The 27,300-nt window shown below is 46.7% G+C and overlaps 1 protein-coding gene across 1 annotated transcript; it reads right to left on the bottom strand.

Moving 5' to 3' along the window:
• Positions 1-796: 796 nt before the first annotated feature.
• UQCRQ (ubiquinol-cytochrome c reductase complex III subunit VII) lies at positions 797-14,029 on the bottom strand. Its single transcript, XM_069954699.1, has 3 exons — positions 13,921-14,029; positions 6,152-6,315; positions 797-1,023 (listed from the first exon to the last, which is right to left on the bottom strand). Exons 2-3 carry the CDS (start codon positions 6,303-6,305, stop codon positions 929-931), a joined length of 249 nt encoding a protein of 82 aa, XP_069810800.1. The 5' UTR covers positions 6,306-6,315; positions 13,921-14,029; the 3' UTR covers positions 797-928.
• Positions 14,030-27,300: the final 13,271 nt, after the last annotated feature.

Genomic DNA, 27,300 nt, shown 5'->3' with positions numbered 1-27,300 from the left:
CCGGCTGAAAAACAGCGTCTCCTTTCCCCTATACTACTTAGGAGAGGCTGCCCTTGGACAGGTGATCACTGTGTGATGTCAGTGGTAGGTGGGGTTACAGATGAGGTGTTACAGCTTGCCTGGCAACAGAAGAAACTGTTCATGTTGCCTATGTATCAAAAGTGGGGGGGATTGGACCAGGAAATGAGTATTTTCTGCAGCTTCAATGTGTGAGTTATGAAGTGCTGCAAACAAACAGCCCAATTCATGTAATAGAAACCTATTGCAAACAAGCTTAGATTATTGATGGGGCTTCAACAGGGTAAATCTCTCTTAGGGTGCCTTCACACATACCGTATCGCTGGGTTTTTAACGCTGCATTTTTGTTGCGTTTTTTACATGCGCGTTTTGATTTTCACATGATTTTCATGTGAAAATCAAAACTTGCATGTAAAAATCGCACCAAAAACGCAGCAATAAAAACGCGATAAAAACGCAGCGATACGGTACATGTGAAGCTACCCTTAACTGGAGTTCCTGTAATAGATACACTTTAATCATAAATAACCATGCAGCCATGCATATCATGATTTGGAACAAATCCACTCTCCTCATTGGGGTAATTATTCTGGTTGTTACAAATATGCAGTATGCAGAATTATGGGTAAGAAACTGGCAATTGTCACATGCAGAGCCGTTTTTAAACACAAGAGTCATAGTTCCAAACACATGACATTGTGTGTGGGGATCACATGACTGATCGAAGTATGAAAGACAATTATTTCGAAAGAAGGAAAATGACAACAAAAACACAAAGAACTGTAAAGAATTTTATTATGTGAAAAGTCAGATTGTATGCTGCAATAAATAATCCTTTTCATACAATGCAGCATTGGAAGAGTCTTAGACAGTGCTAGTGGATAGATGTTATGCCTTGGTGCAGACTGGTTTACTGGTCATTTTCATACTGGGATGGATCCTTCCTCTTGAGTCTCTGGTGTTCATTGTTTCCCCAGTTGTAGAGCAAATATGCGAAAGCAAAGGCTGCAAAAGAAGTCACAGATATTAGATCTGCACCCAGGAATGTTTCTATTCTCTTACCACAACAATGAGAAGGCTTCAAGGTTTACAAAATATATTTCATACTGTATGCCACATGTATTTTTTTTTACAAATTGCTGATGACTACACCTAAAATAGCGGCCTAGATTTTATAGCCAGGACAGTTACTCATATAGATGGGTGCTGGATGCAGAGGCAGAAGGATATAACATTGGCCAGACAGCTTCCGCAGGCGAGATGTGTACTTTCAACTTGTTTCACCTGTTAAAAGCTATGCAGCCAGTAACAACATTGCAAAGCCAGGCAATCTGGGGTAAAGCACACAGTTTTGCCATACTGAAACACTACTAGTGCCAGCACCCTCGGGCTGGCACTAGTTCCCACAAAAATTCTACAGTTCAAAGCACTTTTTAGGTTATTTATGCCACAAAAATAGTTCAAAAGCAGACTGCAGAAGCCAAAGATAAGAAAGAAACAAAGTGCTGAAAATTCCTATGCATTTCTTAAATAACAACTACATTTTTTATGAGCTGTTAAATTAGAGCTTAAAGGGAACCTGTCAGCTGTAATTCATGTTCCAAACTGCTGACACCGTTAGATAGCTTATAGGTCAGGGAGACACCTGGTGCCTTTTATATATGTCTGTGATACCAGAAAATAGCAAATAAATGCGTTTATTATATAGTAAGAAGAGTCAAAGAGGCTTTGCTGAGCTCCTGAAGTGCAGCAAGCTGTAATACTTCCTCACTCCTCCTCCTCCTATACCTGACCCTGCTGGGGGCTCAGCTTCCAGGTGTCAATCATACAGAGAGAAAGGAGAGAGGAAGTATTCCAGCTTCCAGCTATTCATAAGCTTTGGAAAGCATCTGTACCAGAGAGTAAAATCATTTCTCTACATCCTGGAAGCACAGATGGATATATGAAAGGTACTATATGTCTCCCTAACAGCATCTAACAGTGTCAGAGGTTTGAGACATGAATTACAGGTGACAGATTCCCTTTAAGAAATGGTGTGTCGCATTCAAGTAATTCTTGGCAGATCCAGAGGGGTCAACAGTTTATGAAACCTCTGTTTGCGTTCAGTGCCCATAACTTACCTCATGATATGTGTTGTGTAATAAGATATTAAGGTCGAATGCTGACACATCAAAAAATGATTAACAGTAAAAACCGTATGACAGCAACTACAGTATAAACTAACATTTAAAGAAGCATGTATAAGCCGCACTTACGGCCATTAATATTCATGTGTACTTTACATGTTCTTAATGCTACTTGTAGCTCAAAAATCAGCACCTCTTTTCTGTGTATTTGGGTCACACTAAATTAGCCTACTAAATTTTGTGTTGTCCTAAACCTGTCCCTAGCTGTGCTGCTGAAGGAGGGGATGTAGCTTTTGCCTTTAGGGAGGGAATGTAACCGAGTCGCAACATGCACAAGAGGCATGTAGTATATCTAGAAGCTAGTGAAGAATATGGTTGCAAGATGGCCTCCACTAGGCACAATTCTGATGCCACTTTAAGAAGGACTGAAGAGTGATGACAAGGCAATGTTTTTATTACACTACTGGGGTGGAATAATTAAAGCCTGAGTGCTCCTTTGGTGTCTGACACTGAACACTGATGTAACATCCCTGTGGGGACGAAGCCGGGCTCACATTTAGGGGTCCTAACAGCCAGACAGATTATACACCTGCCTCATATCAATTTCTGTGTCTCTACTATAGCCTGCTGCTTATTCTGTCTCTAGAGACTGTGGAGGTTCACGGACAGCTCCCCTACACATACAACCATTACCCCTAGTACTGCCAGTCCATGCACCCTAACGACAATATAAAAACAAACCAAAGATCCACCTTTACAGCTGAGCTGAATACTTCAATGACCCATACATCAGCTACAGATGGGTTTTGAGAAGTCAATTCTAGCATTTTATACTCCATACCTTTACTTTAAAAGAACGTAGTTTCAGAATATTTTCCACATGTGATAACCTGCTGATATGTCCCTATAGTACCTGGGGCACTGAGGATAAAGGTAGTTTTCTTACCTTGATCCTCAGCACCATTTTTGTGTACTTTGTAGTTCAATCCATATTCTAATGAGGCAGTTTGGTGCACTGGGGGAAGGATTACCTCGGCTAGCCAGCCCACCCCTTCGAATGAATATTCATTTGGCGTTCTGTAGTGATGAGTACCAGAGTGCTGTCGCTGCAAAGCAATGCCTTTTTATTACGTGGGGCGGGCCAGCCAGGGTGGATCGGTGCACCACAATGCCTCATTAGCATATGGAATAAACTACAAAGTACATGAGAACGGCACTAAGGAAGGAAACTTATCTTGATCCTTAGCACCCTGTGCTCCCTTTAAAAGCCTTCTGAAAGAATTTATTTTTTACTACAGAATTTACAAAATTCCAAAGTGGACTCCAAACCCATCTCTATGTGTGTGACAGTTGTGAAGATGCATTTCTCGCATACATTTTGTTGTTTCAATGACCCATGTAGACTAGCAACACCAGCAGTATTACAGTTGTACATTTAAAGGGAACCAATCACTGGAAAAAAGCATATAGAGCTTTTGAAATGTGCTGTTAGAGCACACAGCACACACGTGTTTCCATAGCCTCCGTGCCTTCCCCGTGTAAGCCGCAAAGTAACTTTATAAAACTGGCGCCCTGTATGCTAATTACCTGAGGTAGTCACCTGGGCGGTGTTCGGCTAGCAGGTAGTCACGGTCCCCTGGGCGTTCTTACGCTGTAATCACGCCCCTCTGGGCGTGATTCAAATGGCAGAGTGGCTGTGGCGTCACTCGGGAGCGCGCCGTGCCCAACATCGGCGCGCTTACGTACTGATGCCGGACGCTGCCGCACATGCGCAGTGCAGCCGCTTCCATTCCGGTTGGACTGCGCCTGTGCAGAATAGCCTCGAACTCCGGCTAACAGGCTATTCGAGGCTATTCTGCACAGGCGCAGTACCGCCGGAATGGAAGCGGCTGCACTGCGCATGTGCGGCGGCGTCCGGCATCAGAATGTCACAGCTACTCGGCCATTTGAATCACACCCAGAGGAGCGTGATTACAGCGGTAGAACACCCAGGGGACCGTGACTACCTGCTAGCCGAACACCGCCCAGGTGACTACCTCAGGTAATTAGCATATAGGGCGCCAGTTTTATAAAGTTACTTTGCGGCTTACACGGGGAAGGCACGGAGGCTATGGAAACACGTGTGGCAAGTGTGCTGTGTGCTCTAACAGCACATTTCAAAAGCTCTATATGCGTTTTTCCGGTGATTGGTTCCCTTTAAGGGAGCTGCCACTGAAACTCAGCAATCTAAGTCTCTAGTATGAAGATGAGCATCAGGTCATAGTGAAGATGCAGAAGTAGATATTAATCAGATATATAAGTGTAATCTTAGGGGGGTCTCACTGCTGGGACCTTAACCTTAAGAATGTGTCCTACTTTGTTCTCAGAGGTAAACAGGCCAGAACTGGCAGACAAATCTAAGGTTCTTACTGTTGGCATACGGTTCTCACTGTTAATTATTATTTGATGTTTCAGTACCTGACCTTAATATTTTGTTACACAAGAACTATCATAAGGTTAGTGCAAACAGAGGTTTTATAAACTGTTGATTCCTCCAGATCTGCTAGGTCACTTACAGATCACTGTCACAGGCCTGATGGGAACTATTTGTAAGAAAGCTTGTACCAGACTGGGCAAAGCTATATTTTAACTCTTGCTTGTCTGATTTACAGTGTTTGTATTTTTTCAGAATGTGTTGTCCAAATGCATGATACAATTTTGAAAATAAGGGAACCAATTTTTTTTTTTTTTAACTGCTGGGGAGGAGGTGGCTGAACATAACATTCACTTACCTCCCCGCCTCCAGCACTGGGGACTGCTGTCCTCTGCTCCGGTTCCTCTGCTTTTAGGTGTGAGTGTGGCCTGGGACATGATGTGCCGCCTCGGCTGCTGACTGGCTGAGCGGACCGGACACATCACATCCCCACTTAGACCTAGAAGCATCTGGGACTGGGAACAAGAGTAAAGGACAGCGGACCCTAACGTTGGAGCTGGCTGTTTAAAAAAAAAAAAAGTCTGGACTTCTCCTTTAACAATATGCACAGTGTGGCAGAAGAAGACCGGCAAAACGAAAAAATACATTGCAGACAGGGGGGTGTGGAAACATAGTAAAGAATCCATACTTACCTGTGCCCATGCCCCCACAGCGCTGCATCACCAGCTCCTAACCACCATCAGGCTCTAGTTTCTCCCTGGTTCTGGTGTCGTCGCGACCCAACAGGTGAGCAGTGGTGTCCCGCCCCAGTCACTGACTGGCCAAGCGGGCATTCCTTGGCTTGGGTTGTGATGTGGCAGGAGCGGGAACTGCAAAAGGCTAGTGGCCGGGGAAGAGATGATGCGACGCTGCGGGGGCACACGGACGGGTAGCGTTTAACTGTTCAAAATTTATTGATTAAGTATTGATTAGTGTTTTCTTTTTTGCTAGACTTCTTTTTTAAAGGGAACTTGTCAATGGTGTCATACTGCCTGCACCAGGGGGAGCATGAAACACAGCCAGGCTCCAGTAACACGACAAACTGTCATTTACATTGAAACACAACGTTTCAGAAAAATCAGAGGCTTTATATCTGCGAGGAACAGGGCCAAGTAGTCATCATTTGCGCTCCTTGGCGGCTGCTCCCCATGCAGACAATCTAAATTGACAGGTCTCCTTATGTGTGTTAAGAGAGACACCTATCAATCAAGGCCCAAAGGGCAAAAAAGAGCCACCGGGCACCTCTCCAATGACTAGTTACCCCAAACCCAATAAATCGTAACCCTAATATCTCTCTGACATGCGGTTCAGAGTAAATCATAATTTGTTTTGCTAACAGAGCCTTTCTCCGTTTCATGCTTCTCCTAGTTTAGGCAGCATGACACCACCGAGGTTACCTTTAGATAGTATACTATATGAGACTTCTGGGAAAAAAAATAAATGTGAATGCGTACAGTATGTGTATAACACCAAAGAATACATAAGTGCTATATAAACACAGATATTGAAGAGCAACTTACGTTGTACAGTACTAGTAAAATGTAATAAGACTTACGTGGTGTAATGGTGAGAAAGTTAGATGAAAACCTTCTCCACACATTGGGGATCCCTTTGGAGAAGGCATTAGCAAAAGCTCTCTGTTCAAATGGTGACAATGTGAAGGTAATAACATGGCGAACCTTGGCGAGGTCTCCAAAGTGCAGCCCCATGGTTTACTAGCTGAAAAATAGAGGGAACAACAGTACTGAAATGAATATCACACAATGAATCCTGGGTAATAGTCTTCATAGCCATGGTGTAGAAGGACGGTATAAGGAGAAGTGATCAGCCATGTTTGCATCTTCCTTAGCTGGAAGCAGGGACAGACCAGAATCTATACCACTGTTACCCAACCTATGCCTATTCAGCTGTCAATGAACTACCCATTATGCCAGGGCAGCTGAAGGCTGTATAGGGAATGATGATAGTTGTAGTTATGAAATAGCTGGAGATGCAGTTTGGGGGATCACTAGGATCTGTGTGTGTGTGTGTGTGTGGGGGGGGGGGGAGGGTCACTAGGATCTGTGTGTGTGTGTGTGTGTGTGTGGGGGGGGGGGGGGGGGGTTCACTAGGATCTGTGTGTGTGTGGGAGATCACTAGGATCTGTGTGTGTGTGGGAGATCACTAGGATCTGTGTGTGTGTGGGAGATCACTAGGATCTGTGTGTGTGTGTGGGAGATCACTAGGATCTGTGTGTGTGTGTGTGTGTGTGTGTGTGTGGGGGGGTTCACTAGGATCTGTGTGTGTGTGGGAGATCACTAGGATCTGTGTGTGTGTGGGAGATCACTAGGATCTGTGTGTGTGTGGGAGATCACTAGGATCTGTGTGTGTGTGTGGGAGATCACTAGGATCTGTGTGTGTGTGTGGGAGATCACTAGGATCTGTGTGTGTGTGGGAGATCACTAGGATCTGTGTGTGTGTGGGAGATCACTAGGATCTGTGTGTGTGTGTGGGAGATCACTAGGATCTGTGTGTGTGTGAGATCACTAGGATCTGTGTGTGTGTGTGGGAGATCACTAGGATCTGTGTGTGTGTGTGTGGGAGATCACTAGGATCTGTGTGTGTGTGTGTGGGAGATCACTAGGATCTGTCTGTGTGTGTGTGGGGGATCACTAGGATCTGTGTGTGTGGGGGATCACTAGAATCTGTGTGTGTGTGTGTGTGTGTGTGGGATCACTAGAATCTGTGTGTGTGTGTGTGTGTGTGTGATCACTAGAATCTGTGTGTGTGTGTGTGTGTGTGTGTGATCACTAGAATCTGTGTGTGTGTGTGTGATCACTAGAATCTGTGTGTGTGTGATCACTAGAATCTGTGTGTGTGTGTGTGATCACTAGAATCTGTGTGTGTGTGTGATCACTAGAATCTGTGTGTGTGTGTGATCACTAGAATCTGTGTGTGTGTGTGATCACTAGAATCTGTGTGTGTGTGTGATCACTAGAATCTGTGTGTGTGATCACTAGAATCTGTGTGTGTGTGTGATCACTAGAATCTGTGTGTGTGTGTGTGATCACTAGAAAATGTGTGTGTGTGATCACTAGAAAATGTGTGTGTGTGTGTGATCACTAGAATCTGTGTGTGTGTGGGGGGGGGGATCACTAGGATCTGTGTGTGGGGGGATCACTAGGATCTGTGTGTGGGGGGATCACTAGGATCTGTGTGTGTGGGGATCACTAGGATCTGTGTGTGGGGGGATCACTAGGATCTGTGTGTGGGGGGATCACTAGGATCTGTGTGTGGGGGGGATCACTAGGATCTGTGTGTGGGGGGGATCACTAGGATCTGTGTGTGGGGGGATCACTAGGATCTGTGTGTGTGTGGATTACTAGGATCTGTGTGTGTGTGTGTGTGATCACTAGAATCTGTGTGTGTGTGTGATCACTAGAATCTGTGTGTGTGTGTGATCACTAGAATCTGTGTGTGTGTGTGTGTGATCACTAGAATCTGTGTGTGTGTGTGATCACTAGAATCTGTGTGTGTGTGTGATCACTAGAATCTGTGTGTGTGTGTGTGATCACTAGAATCTGTGTGTGATCACTAGAATCTGTGTGTGTGTGATCACTAGAATCTGTGTGTGTGTGTGATCACTAGAATCTGTGTGTGTGTGTGATCACTAGAATCTGTGTGTGTGTGTGATCACTAGGATCTGTGTGTGGGGGGATCACTAGGATCTGTGTGTGTGGGGGGGATCAATAGGATCTGTGTGTGTGGGGGGGATCAATAGGATCTGTGTGTGTAGGGGGGGATCAATAGGATCTGTGTGTGTGGGGAGGAACACTAGGATCTGTGTGTGTGGGGGGGAACACTAGGATCTGTGTGTGTGTGTGGGATCACTAGGATCTCTGTGTGTGTGTGGGGGGGGGATCACTAGGATCTGTGTGTGTGTGTGGGATCACTAGGATCTGTGTGTGTGTGTGTGTGTGTGTGGGATCACTAGGATCTGTGTGTGTGTGTGGGATCACTAGGATCTGTGTGTGTGTGTGGGATCACTAGGATCTGTGTGTGTGTGTGTGTGGGATCACTAGGATCTGTGTGTGTGTGTGTGATCACTAGGATCTGTGTGTGTGAGATCACTAGGATCTGTCTGTGTGTGGGGGGGGATCACTAGGATCTGTGTGTGTGTGTGGGATCACTAGGATCTCTGTGTGTGTGTGTGTGTGTGTGTGTGGGATCACTAGGATCTGTGTGTGTGTGTGGGATCACTAGGATCTGTGTGTGTGTGTGTGTGGGATCACTAGGATCTGTGTGTGTGTGTGATCACAAGGATCTGTGTGTGTGTGTGTGTGATCACTAGAATCTGTGTGTGTGTGATCACTAGAATCTGTGTGTGTGTGTGATCACTAGAATCTGTGTGTGTGATCACTAGAATCTGTGTGTGTGTGATCACTAGAATCTGTGTGTGTGTGTGATCACTAGAATCTGTGTGTGTGTGTGATCACTAGAATCTGTGTGTGTGTGTGATCACTAGAATCTGTGTGTGTGTGTGATCACTAGAATCTGTGTGTGTGTGTGATCACTAGAATCTGTGTGTGTGTGTGATCACTAGAATCTGTGTGTGTGTGTGATCACTAGAATCTGTGTGTGTGTGTGATCACTAGAATCTGTGTGTGTGATCACTAGAATCTGTGTGTGTGTGTGATCACTAGAATCTGTGTGTGTGTGTGTGATCACTAGAATCTGTGTGTGTGTGTGTGATCACTAGAATCTGTGTGTGTGTGTGTGATCACTAGAAAATGTGTGTGTGTGTGATCACTAGAAAATGTGTGTGTGTGTGATCACTAGAAAATGTGTGTGTGTGTGTGTGATCACTAGAATCTGTGTGTGTGTGTGGGGGGGGATCACTAGGATCTGTGTGTGGGGGGATCACTAGGATCTGTGTGTGGGGGGATCACTAGGATCTGTGTGTGGGGGGATCACTAGGATCTGTGTGTGGGGGGGATCACTAGGATCTGTGTGTGGGGGGGGATCACTAGGATCTGTGTGTGGGGGGGATCACTAGGATCTGTGTGTGGGGGGATCACTAGGATCTGTGTGGGGGGGGGATCACTAGGATCTGTGTGTGTGTGTGTGTGTGGATTACTAGGATCTGTGTGTGTGTGTGTGTGTGGGGGGGTCACTAGGATCTGTGTGTTTGTGGGGATCACTAGGATCTGTGTGTGGGGGGATCACTAGGATCTGTGTGTGTGGGGGATCACTAGGATCTGTGTGTGGGGGGGGGATCAATAGGATCTGTGTGTGTAGGGGGGATCAATAGGATCTGTGTGTGTGGGGAGGAACACTAGGATCTGTGTGTGTGGGGAGGAACACTAGGATCTGTGTGTGTGTGTGTGGGATCACTAGGATCTGTGTGTGTGGGGGGGGATCACTAGGATCTGTGTGTGTGTGTGGGATCACTAGGATCTGTGTGTGTGTGTGTGATCACTAGGATCTGTGTGTGTGTGTGTGTGTGTGGGATCACTAGGATCTGTGTGTGTGTGTGGGATCACTAGGATCTGTGTGTGTGTGTGTGTGGGATCACTAGGATCTGTGTGTGTGAGATCACTAGGATCTGTGTGTGTGAGATCACTAGGATCTGTGTGTGTGTGTGGGGGGGATCACTAGGATCTGTGTGTGTGTGATCACTAGGATCTGTGTGTGTGTGTGGGATCACTAGGATCTGTGTGTGTGTGTGTGTGTGTGTGATCACTAGGATCTGTGTGTGTGTGTGTGTGTGGGATCACTAGGATCTGTGTGTGTGTGGGATCACTAGGATCTGTGTGTGAGATCACTAGGATCTGTCTGTGTGTGTGGAGGGATCACTAGGATCTGTGTGTGTGTGTGTGTGTGTGTGTGTGAGATCACTAGAATCTGTGTGTGTGTGTGTGTGTGTGTGTGAGATCACTAGAATCTGTGTGTGTGTGTGTGTGTGATCACTAGAATCTGTGTGTGTGTGTGTGTGTGTGTGGGGGGATCACTAGGATCTGTGTGTGTGTGTGGGGATTACTAGGATCTGTGTGGGGGGATTACTAGGATCTGTGTGTGGGTCACTAGGATCTGTGTGTGGGGGGATCACTAGGATCTGTGTGTTTGTGGGGATCAATAGGATCTGTGTGTGCGTGGGGAGGAACACTAGGATCTGTGTGTGTGTGGGGATCACTAGGATCTGTGTGTGTGTGGGGATCACTAGGATCTGTGTGTGTGTGGATCAATAGGATCGGTGTGTGTGGGGGGGGGAGGAACACTAGGATCTGTGTGTGTGGGGGGAACACTAGGATCTGTGTGTGTAGGGGGATCACTAGGATCTGTGTGTGTGTGTGGGGATCAATAGGATCTGTGTGTGTGGGGGGATCAATAGGATCTGTGTGTGTGTGTGTGTGTGTGGGGAGGAACACTAGAATCCGTGTGTGTGTGGGGGGATCACTAGGATCTGTGTGTGTGTGTGGGGATCAATAGGATCTGTGTGTGTGTGGGGGGGAGGAACACTAGGATCTGTGTGTGTGTGTGGGGGGGGGGGGAACACTAGGATCTGTGTGTGTGGGGGGATCACTAGGATCTGTGTGTGTGTGTGTGGGGATCAATAGGATCTGTGTGTGTGTGGGGATCAATAGGATCTGTGTGTGTGTGTGGGGAGGAACACTAGGATCTGTGTGTGTGTGTGGGGGGGGATCACTAGGATCTGTGTGTGTGTGGGGATCAATAGGATCTGTGTGTGGGGGGGGGGAGGAACACTAGGATCTGTGTGTGTGTGTGGGGGGGGGGGAACACTAGGATCTGTGTGTGTGGGGGGATCACTAGGATCTGTCTGTGTGTGTGTGTGTGTGTGGGGGGGGGATCAATAGGATCTGTGTGTGTGTGTGGGGATCAATAGGATCTGTGTGTGGGGAGGAACACTAGGATCTGTGTGTGTGTGTGGGGGGATCACTAGGATCTGTGTGTGTGTGTGGGGGGGATCACTAGGATCTGTGTGTGTGTGTGTGTGTGGGGATCAATAGCATCTGTGTGTGTGTGTGGGGATCAATAGGATCTGTGTGTGTGTGGGGATCAATAGGATCTGTGTGTGTGTGGGGATCAATAGGATCTGTGTGTGTGTGGGGGAGGAACACTAGGATCTGTGTGTGTGTGTGTGTGTGGGGGGATCACTAGGATCTGTGTGTGTGGGGATCAATAGGATCTGTGTGTGTGTGGGGGGAGGAACACTAGGATCTGTGTGTGTGGGGGGGAACACTAGGATCTGTGTGTGTGGGGGGGAACACTAGGATCTGTGTGTGTGGGGGGATCACTAGGATCTGTGTGTGTGTGTGGGGATCAATAGGATCTGTGTGTATGTGGGGATCAATAGGATCTGTGTGTGTGTGGGGAGGAACACTAGGATCTGTGTGTGTGTGGGGAGGAACACTAGGATCTGTGTGTGTGTGGGGAGGAACACTAGGATCTGTGTGTGTGTGGGGAGGAACACTAGGATCTGTGTGTGTGTGTGTGTGGGGGGGGATCATTAGGATCTGTGTGTGTGTGGGGAGGAACACTAGGATCTGTGTGTGTGTGTGTGTGTGTGGGGGGGATCACTAGGATCTGTGTGTGTGTGTGTGTGGGGGGGAACACTAGGATCTGTGTGTGTGGGGGGATCACTAGGATCTGTCTGTGTGTGTGTGTGTGTGGGGGGATCAATAGGATCTGTGTGTATGTGGGGATCAATAGGATCTGTGTGTGTGGGGAGGAACACTAGGATCTGTGTGTGTGTGTGTGGGGGGGATCACTAGGATCTGTGTGTGTGTGTGTGTGGGGATCAATAGGATCTGTGTGTGTGTGTGGGGATCAATAGGATCTGTGTGTGTGTGGGGATCAATAGGATCTGTGTGTGTGTGGGGGAGGAACACTAGGATCTGTGTGTGTGTGTGTGGGGGGGGGATCACTAGGATCTGTGTGTGGGGGGGGAACACTAGGATCTGTGTGTGTGGGGGGGAACACTAGGATCTGTGTGTGTGGGGGGGAACACTAGGATCTGTGTGTGTGGGGGGGAACACTAGGATCTGTGTGTGTGGGGGGGAACACTAGGATCTGTGTGTGTGGGGGGGAACACTAGGATCTGTGTGTGTGGGGGGGAACACTAGGATCTGTGTGTGTGGGGAGGAACACTAGGATCTGTGTGTGTGGGGGGATCACTAGGATCTGTGTGTGTGTGTGGGGATCAATAGGATCTGTGTGTATGTGGGGATCAATAGGATCTGTGTGTGTGTGGGGAGGAACACTAGGATCTGTGTGTGTGTGGGGAGGAACACTAGGATCTGTGTGTGTGTGGGGAGGAACACTAGGATCTGTGTGTGTGTGGGGAGGAACACTAGGATCTGTGTGTGTGTGGGGAGGAACACTAGGATCTGTGTGTGTGTGGGGAGGAACACTAGGATCTGTGTGTGTGTGGGGAGGAACACTAGGATCTGTGTGTGTGTGGGGAGGAACACTAGGATCTGTGTGTGTGTGGGGAGGAACACTAGGATCTGTGTGTGTGTGTGTGGGGGATCAACACTAGGATCTGTGTGTGTGTGTGTGGGGGATCATTAGGATCTGTGTGTGTGTGGGGAGGAACACTAGGATCTGTGTGTGTGTGTGTGTGTGTGTGGGGGGGATCACTAGGATCTGTGTGTGTGTGTGTGGGGGGGGATCACTAGGATCTGTGTGTGTGTGTGGGGATCAATAGGATCTGTGTGTGTGTGTGGATCAATAGGATCTGTGTGTGTGTGGGGAGGAACACTAGGATCTGTGTGTGTGTGTGGGGGAGGAACACTAGGATCTGTGTGTGTGGGGGGGATCACTAGGATCTGTGTGTGTGTGTGGGGATCAATAGGATCTGTGTGTGTGTGTGTGTGGGGAGGAACACTAGGATCTGTGTTACTAGGATTGATGGGTGGGATCACGGACCGCTTGTACAGGATGATCCCCCTTTATGTACCACTATATCACAGGGCATGAACTGGTTAACACATTGGGGGCCGCTAAAAAGAAACCAGCAAAAACCGGCCTAAACGTATAACACAGCTGCCCCATGACTCCTGCTTCCCGTGTGCTTATAGAGGATAGGAGCTGCTGCAGAGGTCACCTTGTACTCTATAGTTCCTGCGGCTTTAGTATAACCCCTATGATCCCCGCCTGCAGTGAAGACATCAGGTCCAAGCCCAGCTGAAGTCACGGCCGGGGAGACACAGAACCAGCGACACATGAGCGGCGCCAGACTAAAGACCTTACAACCCAATACAATCAGCATTGCCGGGCACACGTTACACAGCCGCCCCGAACGACACATATAGCAGCCCTCACCTTGTCGCTCTGCGTTTCAATGCCAAGCTCAGGTCACCGAGCCACTTCCTGCGCGTATTTTCTCTTCCGGGTCAAGGGGTAGACTGTCACATGATCGAATAACCGCAGAAACGCCATCTACTGGCAGCACGCGCAAATGTGTTGTTCTCTATTTCTTGAAGTGCTCGGGCGCCCCCTGGTGTCTTTTTTGCTAATAGAGTTTTTAGCTAAATTCTTGAAGTTTCTGTTTAGACATCTAGAGGAACTGCACTAATGTTTTTTCGCTACAGTAAAGACGCAGGACCGTTCTCCAGCCAATGCCATTGGTATAGAGGGTCATAGAGGTGGCACCTGTGGCATGGTCCATAAATAAAGGGGGCCCAGAAATCCCCTTTCACCTCTTTAAAGGGGTTGTCTGGTGTAAACTAATCTAATAATAGGCTATGTTCACACTGCGTATATGTCCGGCCGCATATTTTCGCGGCCGGACATATACACGGTAAACTCCGGCCGGAGATTTACGCTACTTGCGGCCGGCTACGTACGGAGCGCAAACTTACGCCCGTAGTCTACTTACGCTTCCCGAGTGCCCTACGTAGCGATCTGACAGCGGTCTTTTACTTGGAAATCTTCGCCTAGCCCCGGACACCCCACAGAACCTTTTGGATCGGCACAAAAAGCTGCAAAAATGAAGAAATCACCACTACGTACGGGACCGCATGTTACACTACGGGCGTAAGTTACCGCATTTTCGTCCTCAAACAATGGTCTGGTTCATTTTTTATGGCGCCGCGTACGATCCGGGCGTAAGTTCGTACGTAGTGTGAACTGTGCAGCCGTACATCGTATACTTTCCATTGTACGCAAACTACATAAGTCTCCGGCCGCTTATTCACGGAACGCGCTACGGCCTGAAACTTACGTAGTGTGAACATAGCCTAATGCTGCAAGGGAGCTGTGTACTCACCTGCCCGGCCTGTCAGAGCTGTTATAACATCCTCCGAGGTGCCTTCTCACAGGAAATGACTGTACTGTGCTATGCTATGCACTATGCTGAGCAGCCTGTGAGAAAGGCACACCAGCAGAAGTTGTGATAAAGAGGACAGTGGCGGCCAGCTGTGGCGGAGCGAGACGTGTAGTTATACAGCTCTGTCATGTCCCCCGCAGCCCCGGCAGGATAATAGATTATTAGCTCACGCCAGACAATCCAGTTAAAGGAAAGAAAATGTTTAAAATCAACTGGTGTCAGAAAGTTATATAGATTTGTAAATTAAGACATGGAGAGAAAGGAGCTGCTGCACGTCACATCTATGGCTGACACTAATGCCACTCGGCTACATTTAAAAACCAGCGCCAGGATGTTGGTATATAATTTGATCAAACCATATTGCCCCGTGTACCACGTGCCCGTCTCCTGGTTCACATGGGTCCCTACACTTACTCCACACTGTGTCGGTCAGCGACAGCTAAACCCGCAAGGCGAGCGCAGGCAAGGAAGGGAGGCCATGAAATGGCCCTGCAACCCCAATGTCACAGGACCAAAACCAAGTCTTCCAATACTTATCAGCTGCTGAATGTCCTGCAGGATGTGGTGTATTCTTTCGCGTTGCATATTCATACAGTTTCCCCGCTCCCAGCATCATGTCAGAGAGATGGGGGGGGGGCGACTCCGTTAAAGGCCTTCCACGTCCATGTTCAGTATGCAGTAGTGGAATACAATAGGAGCGTTCCGGGCAGCAGCCAGATGGGCCCTGAGCTCCTGGGGGGCCCATGACCACCCAAAAAGACTTTCAGTGGTGTACTGTCTCCTGGCTACACTTCCGCCATGATTTTCAAAAAACTTTTTTATGGCAATTTTGCACAAATCAGGACATCATGACATTATCTATACTGTACTATGAACGCCAGGCTAGTGCCGCCATAGTTACAGTGGGGTGGGGGGGCCCAGGCTTGGTAAACAGCCCAGGGCCTATGGTAAAGTTAATCCGCCCCTGTCAGTATGAAACACGGAGCATGTGAATGCAGCCTTAGGAGCACTACCGCGTCATTGGGCTCACCCCTTCTAATGATATTCATTGGAGGGGGTGGACCTGATGACACCGCAGTGCTTCAAGGATGCTCCGGAGCGGAGTTTACCCCAACTAACATACCTTCCTCCTCCAAGTCCCCAGCGATATAGGGGGCTATCAGCAGGTTAGATTTGTAGAACCTGTTCATAGTCCTCTTTTAAATAGGAGCAATTTACTAATCTGTATACCTTTCCGACACCAGTTCATTTAAAAAAAACAAAAAAAAAACAATTCCCTCCATTGGAGTACTCCTTTAAAGTTGACTGCTTATGTCTGACCTACTAAAGTTCAGCTGCAATGCTTAACAGTATATGAATGTCTGTGCAGAAGCACTGAGAGGGGCAGAGTTGTCACACAGAAGTAAGAGCGTACACTTGGAGACCTCTTCTGCCGTTGACTGCTTGTAATCAGTGGCGGATTATAAAGTGGGCAGTTTGGGGGGCCCAAGGCAACTGGGGGGCCCATGCTGTCCAAACCGCTCACATTACTAACTAGTGCATTCAACTCAGTACATCTCTCAGGGGGCCAAAGGAGGGCCCGAGTGATGTGCTCAATGCCATGCCATAATGGATTTCCAGGTGAGCGCACTGTTCAATTGCATGCGCGTCTTTAAGGTACAACCAAGTCCAGGATACCGGCCGGGACTTTGGGCACAGACTACGCCAGTAGCACGCCTTGCCTGAGCCAAAGGAAAACGGAAGAGGAGGAGAGCAGAGCACCAGGAGATGATCAGCCCAGCGGGGGAGGGTGTCGCAGGTTAATAATTTTTTTTATTTTATTGTTATATTTTCAAGAGAATGATCATGCCCCATATGTACGCAGGTGTAGCACCATTTGCGCAACACCTCCTCATTGTGTTTTTTTTTTCTGATACCCATTGGATTCATCAATAGAGGCATTGGGGAAGATTTATCAAAGGGTGTAAAATTTAGACTGGCGCAAACTACCCACAGCAACCAATCACAGCTCAGCTTTAGGCAGTGCTGAAAGGAAAGCTGAGCTGTGATTGGTTGCTGTGGGCAGTTTGCACCAGTCTAAATTTTACACCCTTTGATAAATCTCCCCTATTGTGTATCCCCTGAGGAGTTCCCCGAAGGGAATGAAATGCATAGGGATTCTACTTATATGTTTTTAGCAGCCACAATTTATTTATAGGGTATATTAAGGTTAGTGTAGGGCTAGAGTGGGGAAGTCACTCTTTTTAGGGTGGGAGCCCTGTCTGGAGGGCAGAAAATCTTTTTAGCTATAATAGGGCATAATAGAGACAGGCAGCTATAAACCAATGCTACGTTTGTTTGCTCTATCTCAAGCCGAAGCTCATTATCAGTGCACACGACACCAGTGACACGGGAATAGAACAAAGATTTAAAGGAACCGCTCAAGCCCTCCATGTTCCCTAGTTCTGCTGTTTAGTATGTGTAAAGGCTAGTCTGATAGGCCTGTTTTAAAGGATTTAAATAAAAGGTATATTTTACATGCTTTTTCTGCTATACAATTGATAATACAAGAAATCCATTGCTATGTTCCAAAATCTTGCTGATGCCATTATTTGTAGAAAAAAGGCGGCAGGGTCACAAAGGTGGGGCCTATGCCTGCAATGCCTCTCTGCATTTCAGTAATACACCTAGGCGGGATGTATGTCCCATCTAGGCTCGACTGGGTGGTCAACCCAGGGCTCAGAGAACATTTAGTCTGCCACTGATTGTAATACACTTAAATTGCTGTCCAAGATTTCCATCGAATGCCCACATCAGGACAGGACCACATACCGTCACGAGTTTTTCAACGTATCCTGCCACAGCCTCCAAGATACATATTAAAGAGTATCTGCTAAACTAAGCCATATTGCCTGGATTTGCAGTAAACTAGGGTTGCAAGGTGTTGTTAGCAGTGGGCTAGGTGTTGGGGTGTACCAACTAGGCACTTGTCACAGTGGTCATGAATGGTATGCCCACCCCGGGTCAACTAACACTGGCTTTGTAAAGGTAGATCTATGGAGAGAAAAAAAGACAAGGTGGCACATCCATAGATGCCGCCACAGCTACCGTGCCTTTTTTTTGTCCCCTCTTTTTTGCCTTGGTTCTCACCTTGGTTTAGCAGGTAGTTTTAATTAGAAGGGTACATAGGGTCAAAGCCTGGCTTCCCTCAGTCTTGTGACTGATAGCACAGAGTAAGGTCTCTTTTTCCATCTCCTTTTCCTTGTGTGGTGTTGATTCTGCACAGCATTGCAATGGTGACACTGTGTCTACAGGTGGTGTGGCCCAAAACCCAAGGGGGCGATGTCACAGTTAACCCTTTAAAATCCTTTAGCTGTGCAGGAGAGTAGGGGAGAGTGATACACCAAGGGGTGAAAGTGTATAACAGCAGCCTTCAGCCCAAAGTGTGACACCTGACAGAAGTTCCTTGTGACAGGTGGAATACAAACAAAGTTTCAAGTTCATTTAATCCCAGTGTCCAGGCGTCTCTTTCCCGCACTTTCCACCATTGGGATAACGTATTTAGCATGTGGGTCCACAGGGAACATACAGTGTAAGGCTATGTTCACACTACGTAAAACTACGGCCGTAGTTCTCGCCGCAGAACTACGGCCGTAGTTTTGCGGGGTGGAACATAACCTTACTTTCAATGGGATCCCGGCCAGAGCGTACACACATAGTATACGCTCCGGCCGGGATCTATGCGGCGCCGGAAAAAACTGACAGTGCATTCCGGCCACAGAAAGACCTGTCAGTTCACACAGTGAAGCAAGCGGCTCTGGCTGCTTGCTTCACTGTGTGCTATGGAAAGCTCTGATTCGGGCGCTCGCTGATGCGCCCGCATCAGAGCTCTGCGGCCGGAAAAGGTCACGGGGTCACGGAACGGCCGGTCTCATACGTAGTGTGAACATAGCCCAAACCATCCACAAAGCCACATGTAACATACCCAAGAACTTTACGAGAAGGACTAGTATTCTTGACTACTTCACCTATTCTCCCTATGTGGGTTCCTGGGAGCATAACAAAGCTCTGTCAATGATAATCCTTATGTTAAACCCTTTGTCAGGGTATAATAGGAGATTTGTATAATACACTGCATCCACACACCCTCTAAATCAGACATGTCAAACTCTGGCCTGCGGGCCAAATCTGGCCCCCCATGCCATTACTCTAGGCCCGCCAGGCAATTCAGAGTTTGAATGACATCTGGCCCACCATCGCATTTTTTAGCCTGTGGCCTTGGAGTATGTGAGCAGTGTCCCGACGCTAGCGGCGCAGTGTCATCATCACACACGTTCTGCACCGGATGCCTCCTGTGGCCTCTGGGGCTGCAGAAAAGGGTGAGTCCAGGCTAATGGGGACAACCTGTCACGCCTTGATACGGCCCCCAAACCCACCCTATCCCTGGATACGGCCCCCCATACTTCCATGAGAAGATCAGCGGGCGGCCATATCTCCATGGCGAGACCGCCATCAGGAGCGGAGCTGACAGGATGGGGTAAGTATGGGGGGCTGTATCCAGGGGTAGGGTGGGCTTGGGGGGGCCGTCCACGGGTGACAGGTTCCCTTTAACAACTGTTTTAGGGGCTGGCTACTATATAAGAGTATATTTGGGAGGGCTGGCTACTATATGAGACTACAGGGGAGGGCAGGTTACTATATAAGCGACTATAGGGAGGACTGGCTACTATATAGGAGACTATGGGAGAGGGCTGGCTACTATATAACAGACTAGGGGAAGGCTGGCTACTATATAAGACTATGGGGGAGGGCTGGCTACTATATGAGACTATGGGGGGCTGGCTACTATATGAGACTATGGGGGCGGGCTGGCTACTATATAAGAGATTATGGGGAGGACTGGCTACTATATGAGACTATGGGGAGGGCTAGCTACTATATGAGACTATAGGGGAGGGCTGACTACTATATAACAGACTATGGGGGAGGGCTGGCTACTATATAAGAGACTATGGGGGAGGGCTGGCTACTATATGAGACTATTGGGGAGGGATGGCTACTATATAAGAGTCTATTGGGGAGGGCTAGCTACTATATGGGAAACTTGGGGGGCTGGCTACTATTTGGGCACTATTGGGAGAGCTGGCTTATATGTGGGGCAATTTTGGTTGGGTTGGCTACTACATGGGGAAATATTAGGGGGGATTGGCTATTACATAGGTTGGGGTTTAATCATATCATAGCAATTTATCATGTTATTTATCATAGTGCACAATACTGGGAGATGCAATCCACTAACAGTGCCAGGAACACTGCACGCTGCTCTGAAAATGCCAGGGCCGCCGCATTCGTGCCTCAAAAATTATATTAAGTTTGGCTCGCAAATTTGTCAAATTTTTTAATTTTGGCCCACTGTATATTTGAGTTTGACACCCCTGCTCTAAATTAAAGGCTGTTTTCCAAAATAATGTGCAACCATGTTTTTGTTATTGTCTCAATACAACTGTAAGGGAAAATAGAACAACTTTGCAACAAGTGATAGAAGTTTCCTAGCATTTTGTTTCTACAGCTTTTATGCAGACTATGGGGGACATTTACTACGTTCAGTGTTTTTTACGTCGGGCTTAGAACTGTGAAGTGTTGGTGTGATACGGAGTTCATCTGTTTGAACTAAGTGAAACGGTTGTAGGTTTCTCTGTCATTTTCCCGCTGGAAAAATACTTAATGTGGCACACGCAAAGACTATGCCCCTCTGCGCGCTGCTATACCCCCTCTAAACCCCCTTCCTGCCCCTCTGGCACAAGTGGCGCAGAGAGTCCATTTGCGAATAAATTATTTGCAAAACAAGCTTTTGTGAACAAATTAATTCACAAATGGGCTCTCTGCACCAGAAAAAGTCCTATGGCCACTTAATAAATGTCCTACCATGTCTTCATAGTAGCAGGCAACACACAACACACAAGATTTTGCAGTCTCAGACTCCTTTTCTTGGGTAAGTTTTTTCTTAAGTTGGGTAGTCTACAAAGGGGCCAGGCTTTTCTGCAACAAGTAATGTTCATCCCTTTTGTGTACTTTTTTTTGCCAGTACTGGGCTATGTTGACACTAAGTTAAAAAAAAACAGTGAAAAGGGGTCCGCTTTTTCTTTTAAAAAAGACACAGGGGGAGATTTATCAAACATGGTGTAAAGTGAAACTGGCTCAGTTGCCCCTAGCAACCAATCAGATTCCACCTTTCATTCTTCACAGACTCTTTGGAAAATGAAAGGTGAAATCTGATTGGTTGCTAGGGGCAACTGAGCCAGTTTTACTTTACACCCCTTTAACCCCACAGTGTATTCAATAATGGACTTTGCGCGGGCATCAAAATATTGATCACGTCAATTTTTTTCGGACGTCTTTTACAAACAACAGACGTTACTTTTAGTTGTTCACACACAGTTGTTTTTTCACTGTCCTTTTAGCGTCTTTACTATTAAATTCTATGGACTTTTCAACTAAAGACACCCCAAAGGTCAATCAGTCCACTTGAACTAGAAAAATGTACCAACAGCCAATATTGCACTGACAGGCGGCAAAACCGCAAAACAGGTGTAATTAAATTTTTTTTTAAATGGACAAGGAAAAATGTTGTGGGAACATAGTCCTCAGCTAGTTAGATCCATTCTGAACTACCAGTCATGACCTCTAGATGGAAGTGATTCTTCTAAGTAGATTCTATACCAGGGTGTAGTGAGGATGCAATGTATGGGGCCATTTACACGTTTTGTGCGTGGTCCGTAATAACAGTACAGAACGAACGACCAGGAGTTGTAAAGTTCATTCCATAGCACATTGACTGTAATCATGGACTGTGCACGGAACGTGTGAATGGCCCCTATATCATATTTGCATCAGGAAACATTCTGCTAGCATCTGTGGAATTCAGAACCCACTTTCCACAAATTCCGCAAAGGGTGACATCTATTATAAAGCTGGCCCTGATGTAATACAACTGCACACCATATTGTATCCTTCTCCCCTGATGACATGACCCCCATCTTAACAGACGCGCATTGGGAGGATGCCATACAATTGTGTTTTGGGACAATCATCTGGTACCCTAGGTGGAAGGTTTCTTTTTTTGTTCTCCCTGCTGTGTATAATGTCTGATCATAGTGTTACAATATGCTATGTTCTTTCTTCTATGTTACATATGCATAACATGTAAAACAAATGCTATGTTACATAGAAACATAGAAGATTGTCGGCAGAAAAAGACCACTGGGTCCATCTAGTCCGCCCTTTTAGTATTTTCTTCCTTATTATCTTAGGATAGATATATGTCTATCCCAGGCGTGTTTAAATTCTGTTATTGTAGATTTACCAACCACCTCTGCTGGAAGTTTGTTCCAGGTATCTACTACTCTTTCAGTAAAATAATATTTTCTTACATTGCTTCTGATCTTTCCCCCAACTAACCTCTCACTGTGTCCTCTTGTTCTTGAGCTCAGTTTTTTACTAAAAACACTCCCCTCCTGAACCTTATTTAGTCCTTTAACATACTTAAAGGTTTCAATCATGTCCCCCCTTTCCCGTCTTTCCTCCAGACTATACAGATTCAAATCCTTAAGTCTTTCCTGATATGGTTTATGCCTCACACCCTCCACCATTTTTGTAGCTCGTCTTTGGACCCGTTCTATTTTATCAATGTCCTTTTTTAGATGAGGTCTCCAGAACTGGACACAGTATTCCAGATGTGGCCTCACCAGAGCTCTATACAGCGGGATCACAATCTCCCTCTTCCTACTGGTTATACCTCTAGCTATACACCCCAGCATACGATTTGCTTTCCCCACCGCCTGGTTGCACTGGTGACTCATTTTAATGTTTTCAGTGTACATATTGTACTACCGGGAAGATATTTGACAATCTGCGTATAGGCTGGTTGGTAACTGTAATGGTAACCCGTATGGTCTGGTTTACAGGTCCACAATGTTATTTTGGCGTTGGGGTCACACACACAAAAGTTAGAAGTGGTATCATAGCCGGCCTCAGCTATGGGCGACCGCTATGATCGCGCAGGGCACCAAGCACCAGACTGTCAGGGTGGCCAATTGGTGGCTGAGGTAGGAAATTCCATATGCCAACCACTTGAGAATGGCATTGGTGGGGGACCAAAGAAAGTAAGTATATGTTTTCCTTCTATTTGTCAGCAGCCTAAACACAATTGGCTATAAAGGTTTTTACTTTATCACAAGAAGCAGCATGTCTGGCTCTTTAAGGGGTTTTCTGGGCAAAATGGACCAATGAGCTATCCAAAGGATGGGATTCACTTCAGATGGAGTTACACATCCCCACCGCTACACAGTGGATGGAGACAAACTGCGTTCCCTGTGTAGTGTGTCAGCACCCTGTCGATCAGAGACTGATGAGTAATCATGTGAATAGCTCATCAGTCCATTTTGTCCGGAAAACCCCTTTAAATAATCTACTTAACGTCATTTCAGTAGAAAGTAGAATTTTTTAGTGTAATTAGGCAAAGGTAATTTAGCAATTCATGTATCAGTTTCAGCATCAGCATGATAACAACTAGCATCAAAGGTTCATGAATTTCCTCTTTGTGGTATGTATCTGTATGGCTGGGTGGAAATAGTATAGTACTGCCACGTCTGGAGATCATTTAGTTGCCTTTTTAGGAATTAAAAATACCTATTTGTTTTTTTACATATATAGAGGTTAAACAAATGTTTATAATATATATTGTCATTATAAATCAATAGAAATGAAAAGATCTCTTTTTAGGTTATGTCTCAGTTAAAGTTACATAGTGGTCCGGTTATATTTGCCAACATAAAGAAACTACCATTCCAGTTTGTTCCTGTCATTCGGAAAACATGCGACAGGGTCTTCGTGTTTGTAGAATGTCGAAAGCATTTAGATGCTCATCACAGGTTGTACATTTATATGCAATTTGTATTCTCTTTTATGTTTTGTGGTTTCCTTGATGGATAAATTGTGCTCATTACCTCTTTCGGATTTTGCCATGCATTATCACTATTTGGAGTGACTATTTCAGTGGTTATATCATTTGCAATATTAAAGGGGTATTCCCCCCAAAATTATTTTTGCATTAATACGTTGCCCACCCGTAGCTTTTCATCTTTCCAATATACAGTTATTATGGATTCTGCACAGTTTTGCTGTTATCCAGCTGCATTCACCCCCAGGGATTGCATAGAATCACCAGACCTCAGTCCACACCGACACGCTCCCTGCTCCTGGCCCCCACCCTCCGAGACGGCATCACGTGTCCTCAGTCCCAGCACAGTGAAGTGACTGAGAACACTGATGGGTTGGCTACTGTTACAGAGGGAGACAGTGATCAGCGCTGCTGTGACTGTATCCCTCTCTAACAGCAGCCACCCGGTCACCCCCAGCCCAGAGCTCACCCCCTGTGTCCAGAGCCTCCCGGAGCACCGTACAGCACTCACCCGCAGCACACAGCCCCCCACCCCACAACCAACCGCCCCCCCATCACCCCTGGCATCCCTCACTCACCCGCAGCATAGCTCCGCCCCCAGCAATCGCCCGCGGCAAGCTCCGCCCCCCCACAATCGCCCGCGGCAAGCTCCGCCCCCCGCAATCGCCCGCGACAAGCTCCGCCCCCGCAATCGCCCGCGACAAGCTCCGCCCCTCGCAATCGCTGTGTCACCGCCAACTCAGCTCTGCTACACCGTCACCACCAACTCAGCTCTGCTACACCGTCACTGCCGACTCAGCTCTGCTACACCGTCACCGCCAACTCAGCTCTGCTACACCGTCCCCCCAACTCAGCTTTGCTACGCCTTCCCCCAACTCAGCTCTGCTACACCGCCAACTTAGCTCTGCTACACCGTCACCGCCAACGCAGCTCTGCTACACCGTCATCCCCAACTCAGCTCTGCTACACCGACACCGCCATCTCAGCTTTGCTACACCGTCACCGCCAACGCAGCTCTGCTACACCGTCATCCCAAACTCAGCTCTGCTACACCGACACCGCCATCTCAGCTCTTCTACACTGTCATCATCTCCTTCATTGTCTCAGCACTGCTACTTCACCATCATCAGGCAGAAGCATTGCATGATGGGAAATGTAGTTTCCTATCTTGGATATAGATCGGCTTTTAGAAAAACTTGTAACTCAGGAATGGCAGCAGCTAGAAAGATGGGAGATGGCTCAAAATACTCAGGGGTCTTGGTGAGTAAGGCCAGCTAGGTTTGGGAGCATTACATTTTTTTAGCTCTTGGGGGGAATACCCCTTTAACTCCGTCAGCCACACAAACTTAGTAGCTGTACACAGAGGATGGCTGAAGGTCAAGCACATCTTATTTGCAATGTGCTTTGTTTACATTTTAAATGTTTTTAATTTGGTTTGTTTTCAATTAAATATTTTGCTATTCATACAGTATATGGTACGCTCAATCACATAGTGCTTTCTTTTGCTTTCTCCATTTTATGTTCAGTTTAGACTAGCACTTGTAGCACCCATACTTTATTTATTAGACCATATTCAGTGATGCCCTCAACTTATTTTATTTATTTATTTTTAATCAGATTATTTTTATTGAAAGTATTAATGAACGACAGAAGAATTGACAAAATGTGTCTCCCAGGGCGCATATAGTATGTCTTATACATTTACAATAAACAGTCTGTAAAATAATACAGCAAAGATTATGTCGTTCATTGTTTCCTCATTTTCTATTTTTTGCTTTTGAGAACGTTGGACAAAAACAAAGAAAAATACAAGAACTGCATCTATCAGTAATAAAAACAGTTTAATACCGAACCAGCAATCCAGCCATGTGCAGGCACCAACCCAGTTAAAGAAACAATATTGGCCACCAATCCCCTTATGACTTTTAAATAACAGAGATCGGCAGTATCCCCCCAAAAAACAGCAACATAACTTCCCTACCCCTTACTCCCAGACTCTTTGCATTACCAATCTCGCTGAAGAAGGTTCCATAGACTTACATTAGAGCCTATCTCAAGTAGCAAGATGGAAAAGAGAGCAAGCCGGGCAGAGAAGTGCTTACCTGGTTGTATCTAGTGTGGTAGTCTAAACACCCAGACCCCGACTGTTCTACATTTTTGGCATGTCTCTGTGACATGTCAAAAGTCTTTTCCATTTAACAGGTACACTTTAAGTAGAGAACAGGCTTCCTGAAGCTAAAGTGTATTGATTCTCTAATCACCATTAGAGTCTTCTGTACGTTTTCATAAGATCAGTGGATAAGGATATCCATGTATCACAGACCAGCAGTAAAAACAAATTCAATAAATTATAGTACTAAAATGAAATACTTAAAATGGGCCAGGAACTTGTAATGAACTTATGTTTACTAAGGGCCGGTTCACACTGACCAAACACGGCGCTCCTCTCCGCTCAAAGAATGAACATGTCCATTCTTTGAGCGGAGAGTGACGGCAGCGGACAGGCGCACGCTCTCCCATTCACTCAAAGCAGCACACTGAGCACGGCGGGATTCCGCAGCGGAATTGCGCCCTGTTTGCTCAGTGTGAACCAGCCCTAATGCAAGAAGTCTAGCAAGTAAAATTGGGGAGCCTGAGGCCTTGGTTTTAGAGTAACACAATGATGTACTTGGGGTCACTCAGACATGGCTAGACTCCTCACATGATTGAGCTGTCAGTTTTCAGGGATTTATGCTGTTTCGCATAGACAGGTAGATAGGTAGATCTGGAAGGGAGGTGGAATGTGTGTTAGAGGTGGGATGAAAAGCAAGTGTGAAAGATACAGTAGTGAGTGATGATTGTGAGAATGTGGATTTTTTGTGGGTAGAAATATATATTTGGTGTTATTAAAGGGGTAGTGCGGCGCTCAGAAATTATTCACAGAATAACACACATTACAAAGTTATACAACTTTGTAATGTATGTTATGTCTGTGAATCGCCCCGTTCCCCGTGTCCCCCCACCCCCACCCGTGTACCCGGAAGTGTGGTGCATTATACATTACCTGATCCGTGTCGAGGGCCGTCCACCATCTTGTGCCAAACGTCATCTTCGGACGGACGGCCGAGTCGCTGCCGCCCGTCCCACCTCCGCCGCGTCACAACTGTGCTCAGCCGCGATTGGCTGAGCACAGTTATGCTCAGCAAATCGCGGCTGAGCATCGGATGACGCTGCAGAGGGCGGACGGCATTCGGAACAGTCGGAGCTGTTCGCGGTCCGCCCGAAGAAGACGTCGCTGAATGAAGATAGAAGACTGGTGTTGGCACGTGACAAGTATGTATAGAGCACCACACTACACTTCCGGGTACACAGTGGTGGTGGAAGGGGGCCATTTACAGACATAACATACATTACAAAGTTGTATAACTTTGTAATGTGTGTTATTCTGTGAATAATT

The sequence above is a fragment of the Dendropsophus ebraccatus genome, chromosome 1 (assembly GCF_027789765.1).
Source record: "Dendropsophus ebraccatus isolate aDenEbr1 chromosome 1, aDenEbr1.pat, whole genome shotgun sequence".
Lineage (NCBI taxonomy): Eukaryota > Metazoa > Chordata > Amphibia > Anura > Hylidae > Dendropsophus > Dendropsophus ebraccatus.
Note: the sequence above shows the minus strand (reverse complement) of the source record. Positions and strands in the feature narration are given on the sequence as shown.

What these genes read in the sequence shown, in the direction of transcription:
- UQCRQ (XM_069954699.1), bottom strand. Translation starts at nt 6,305, where the DNA reads ATGGGGCTGCACTTTGGAGACCTCGCCAAGGTTCGCCATGTTATTACC. An exon ending in CTTTCTCACCATTACACCAC is followed by an intron (nt 1,024 to 6,151) that starts GTAAGTCTTATT and finishes CTTCTTTTGCAG; the next exon opens with CCTTTGCTTTCGCATATTTG.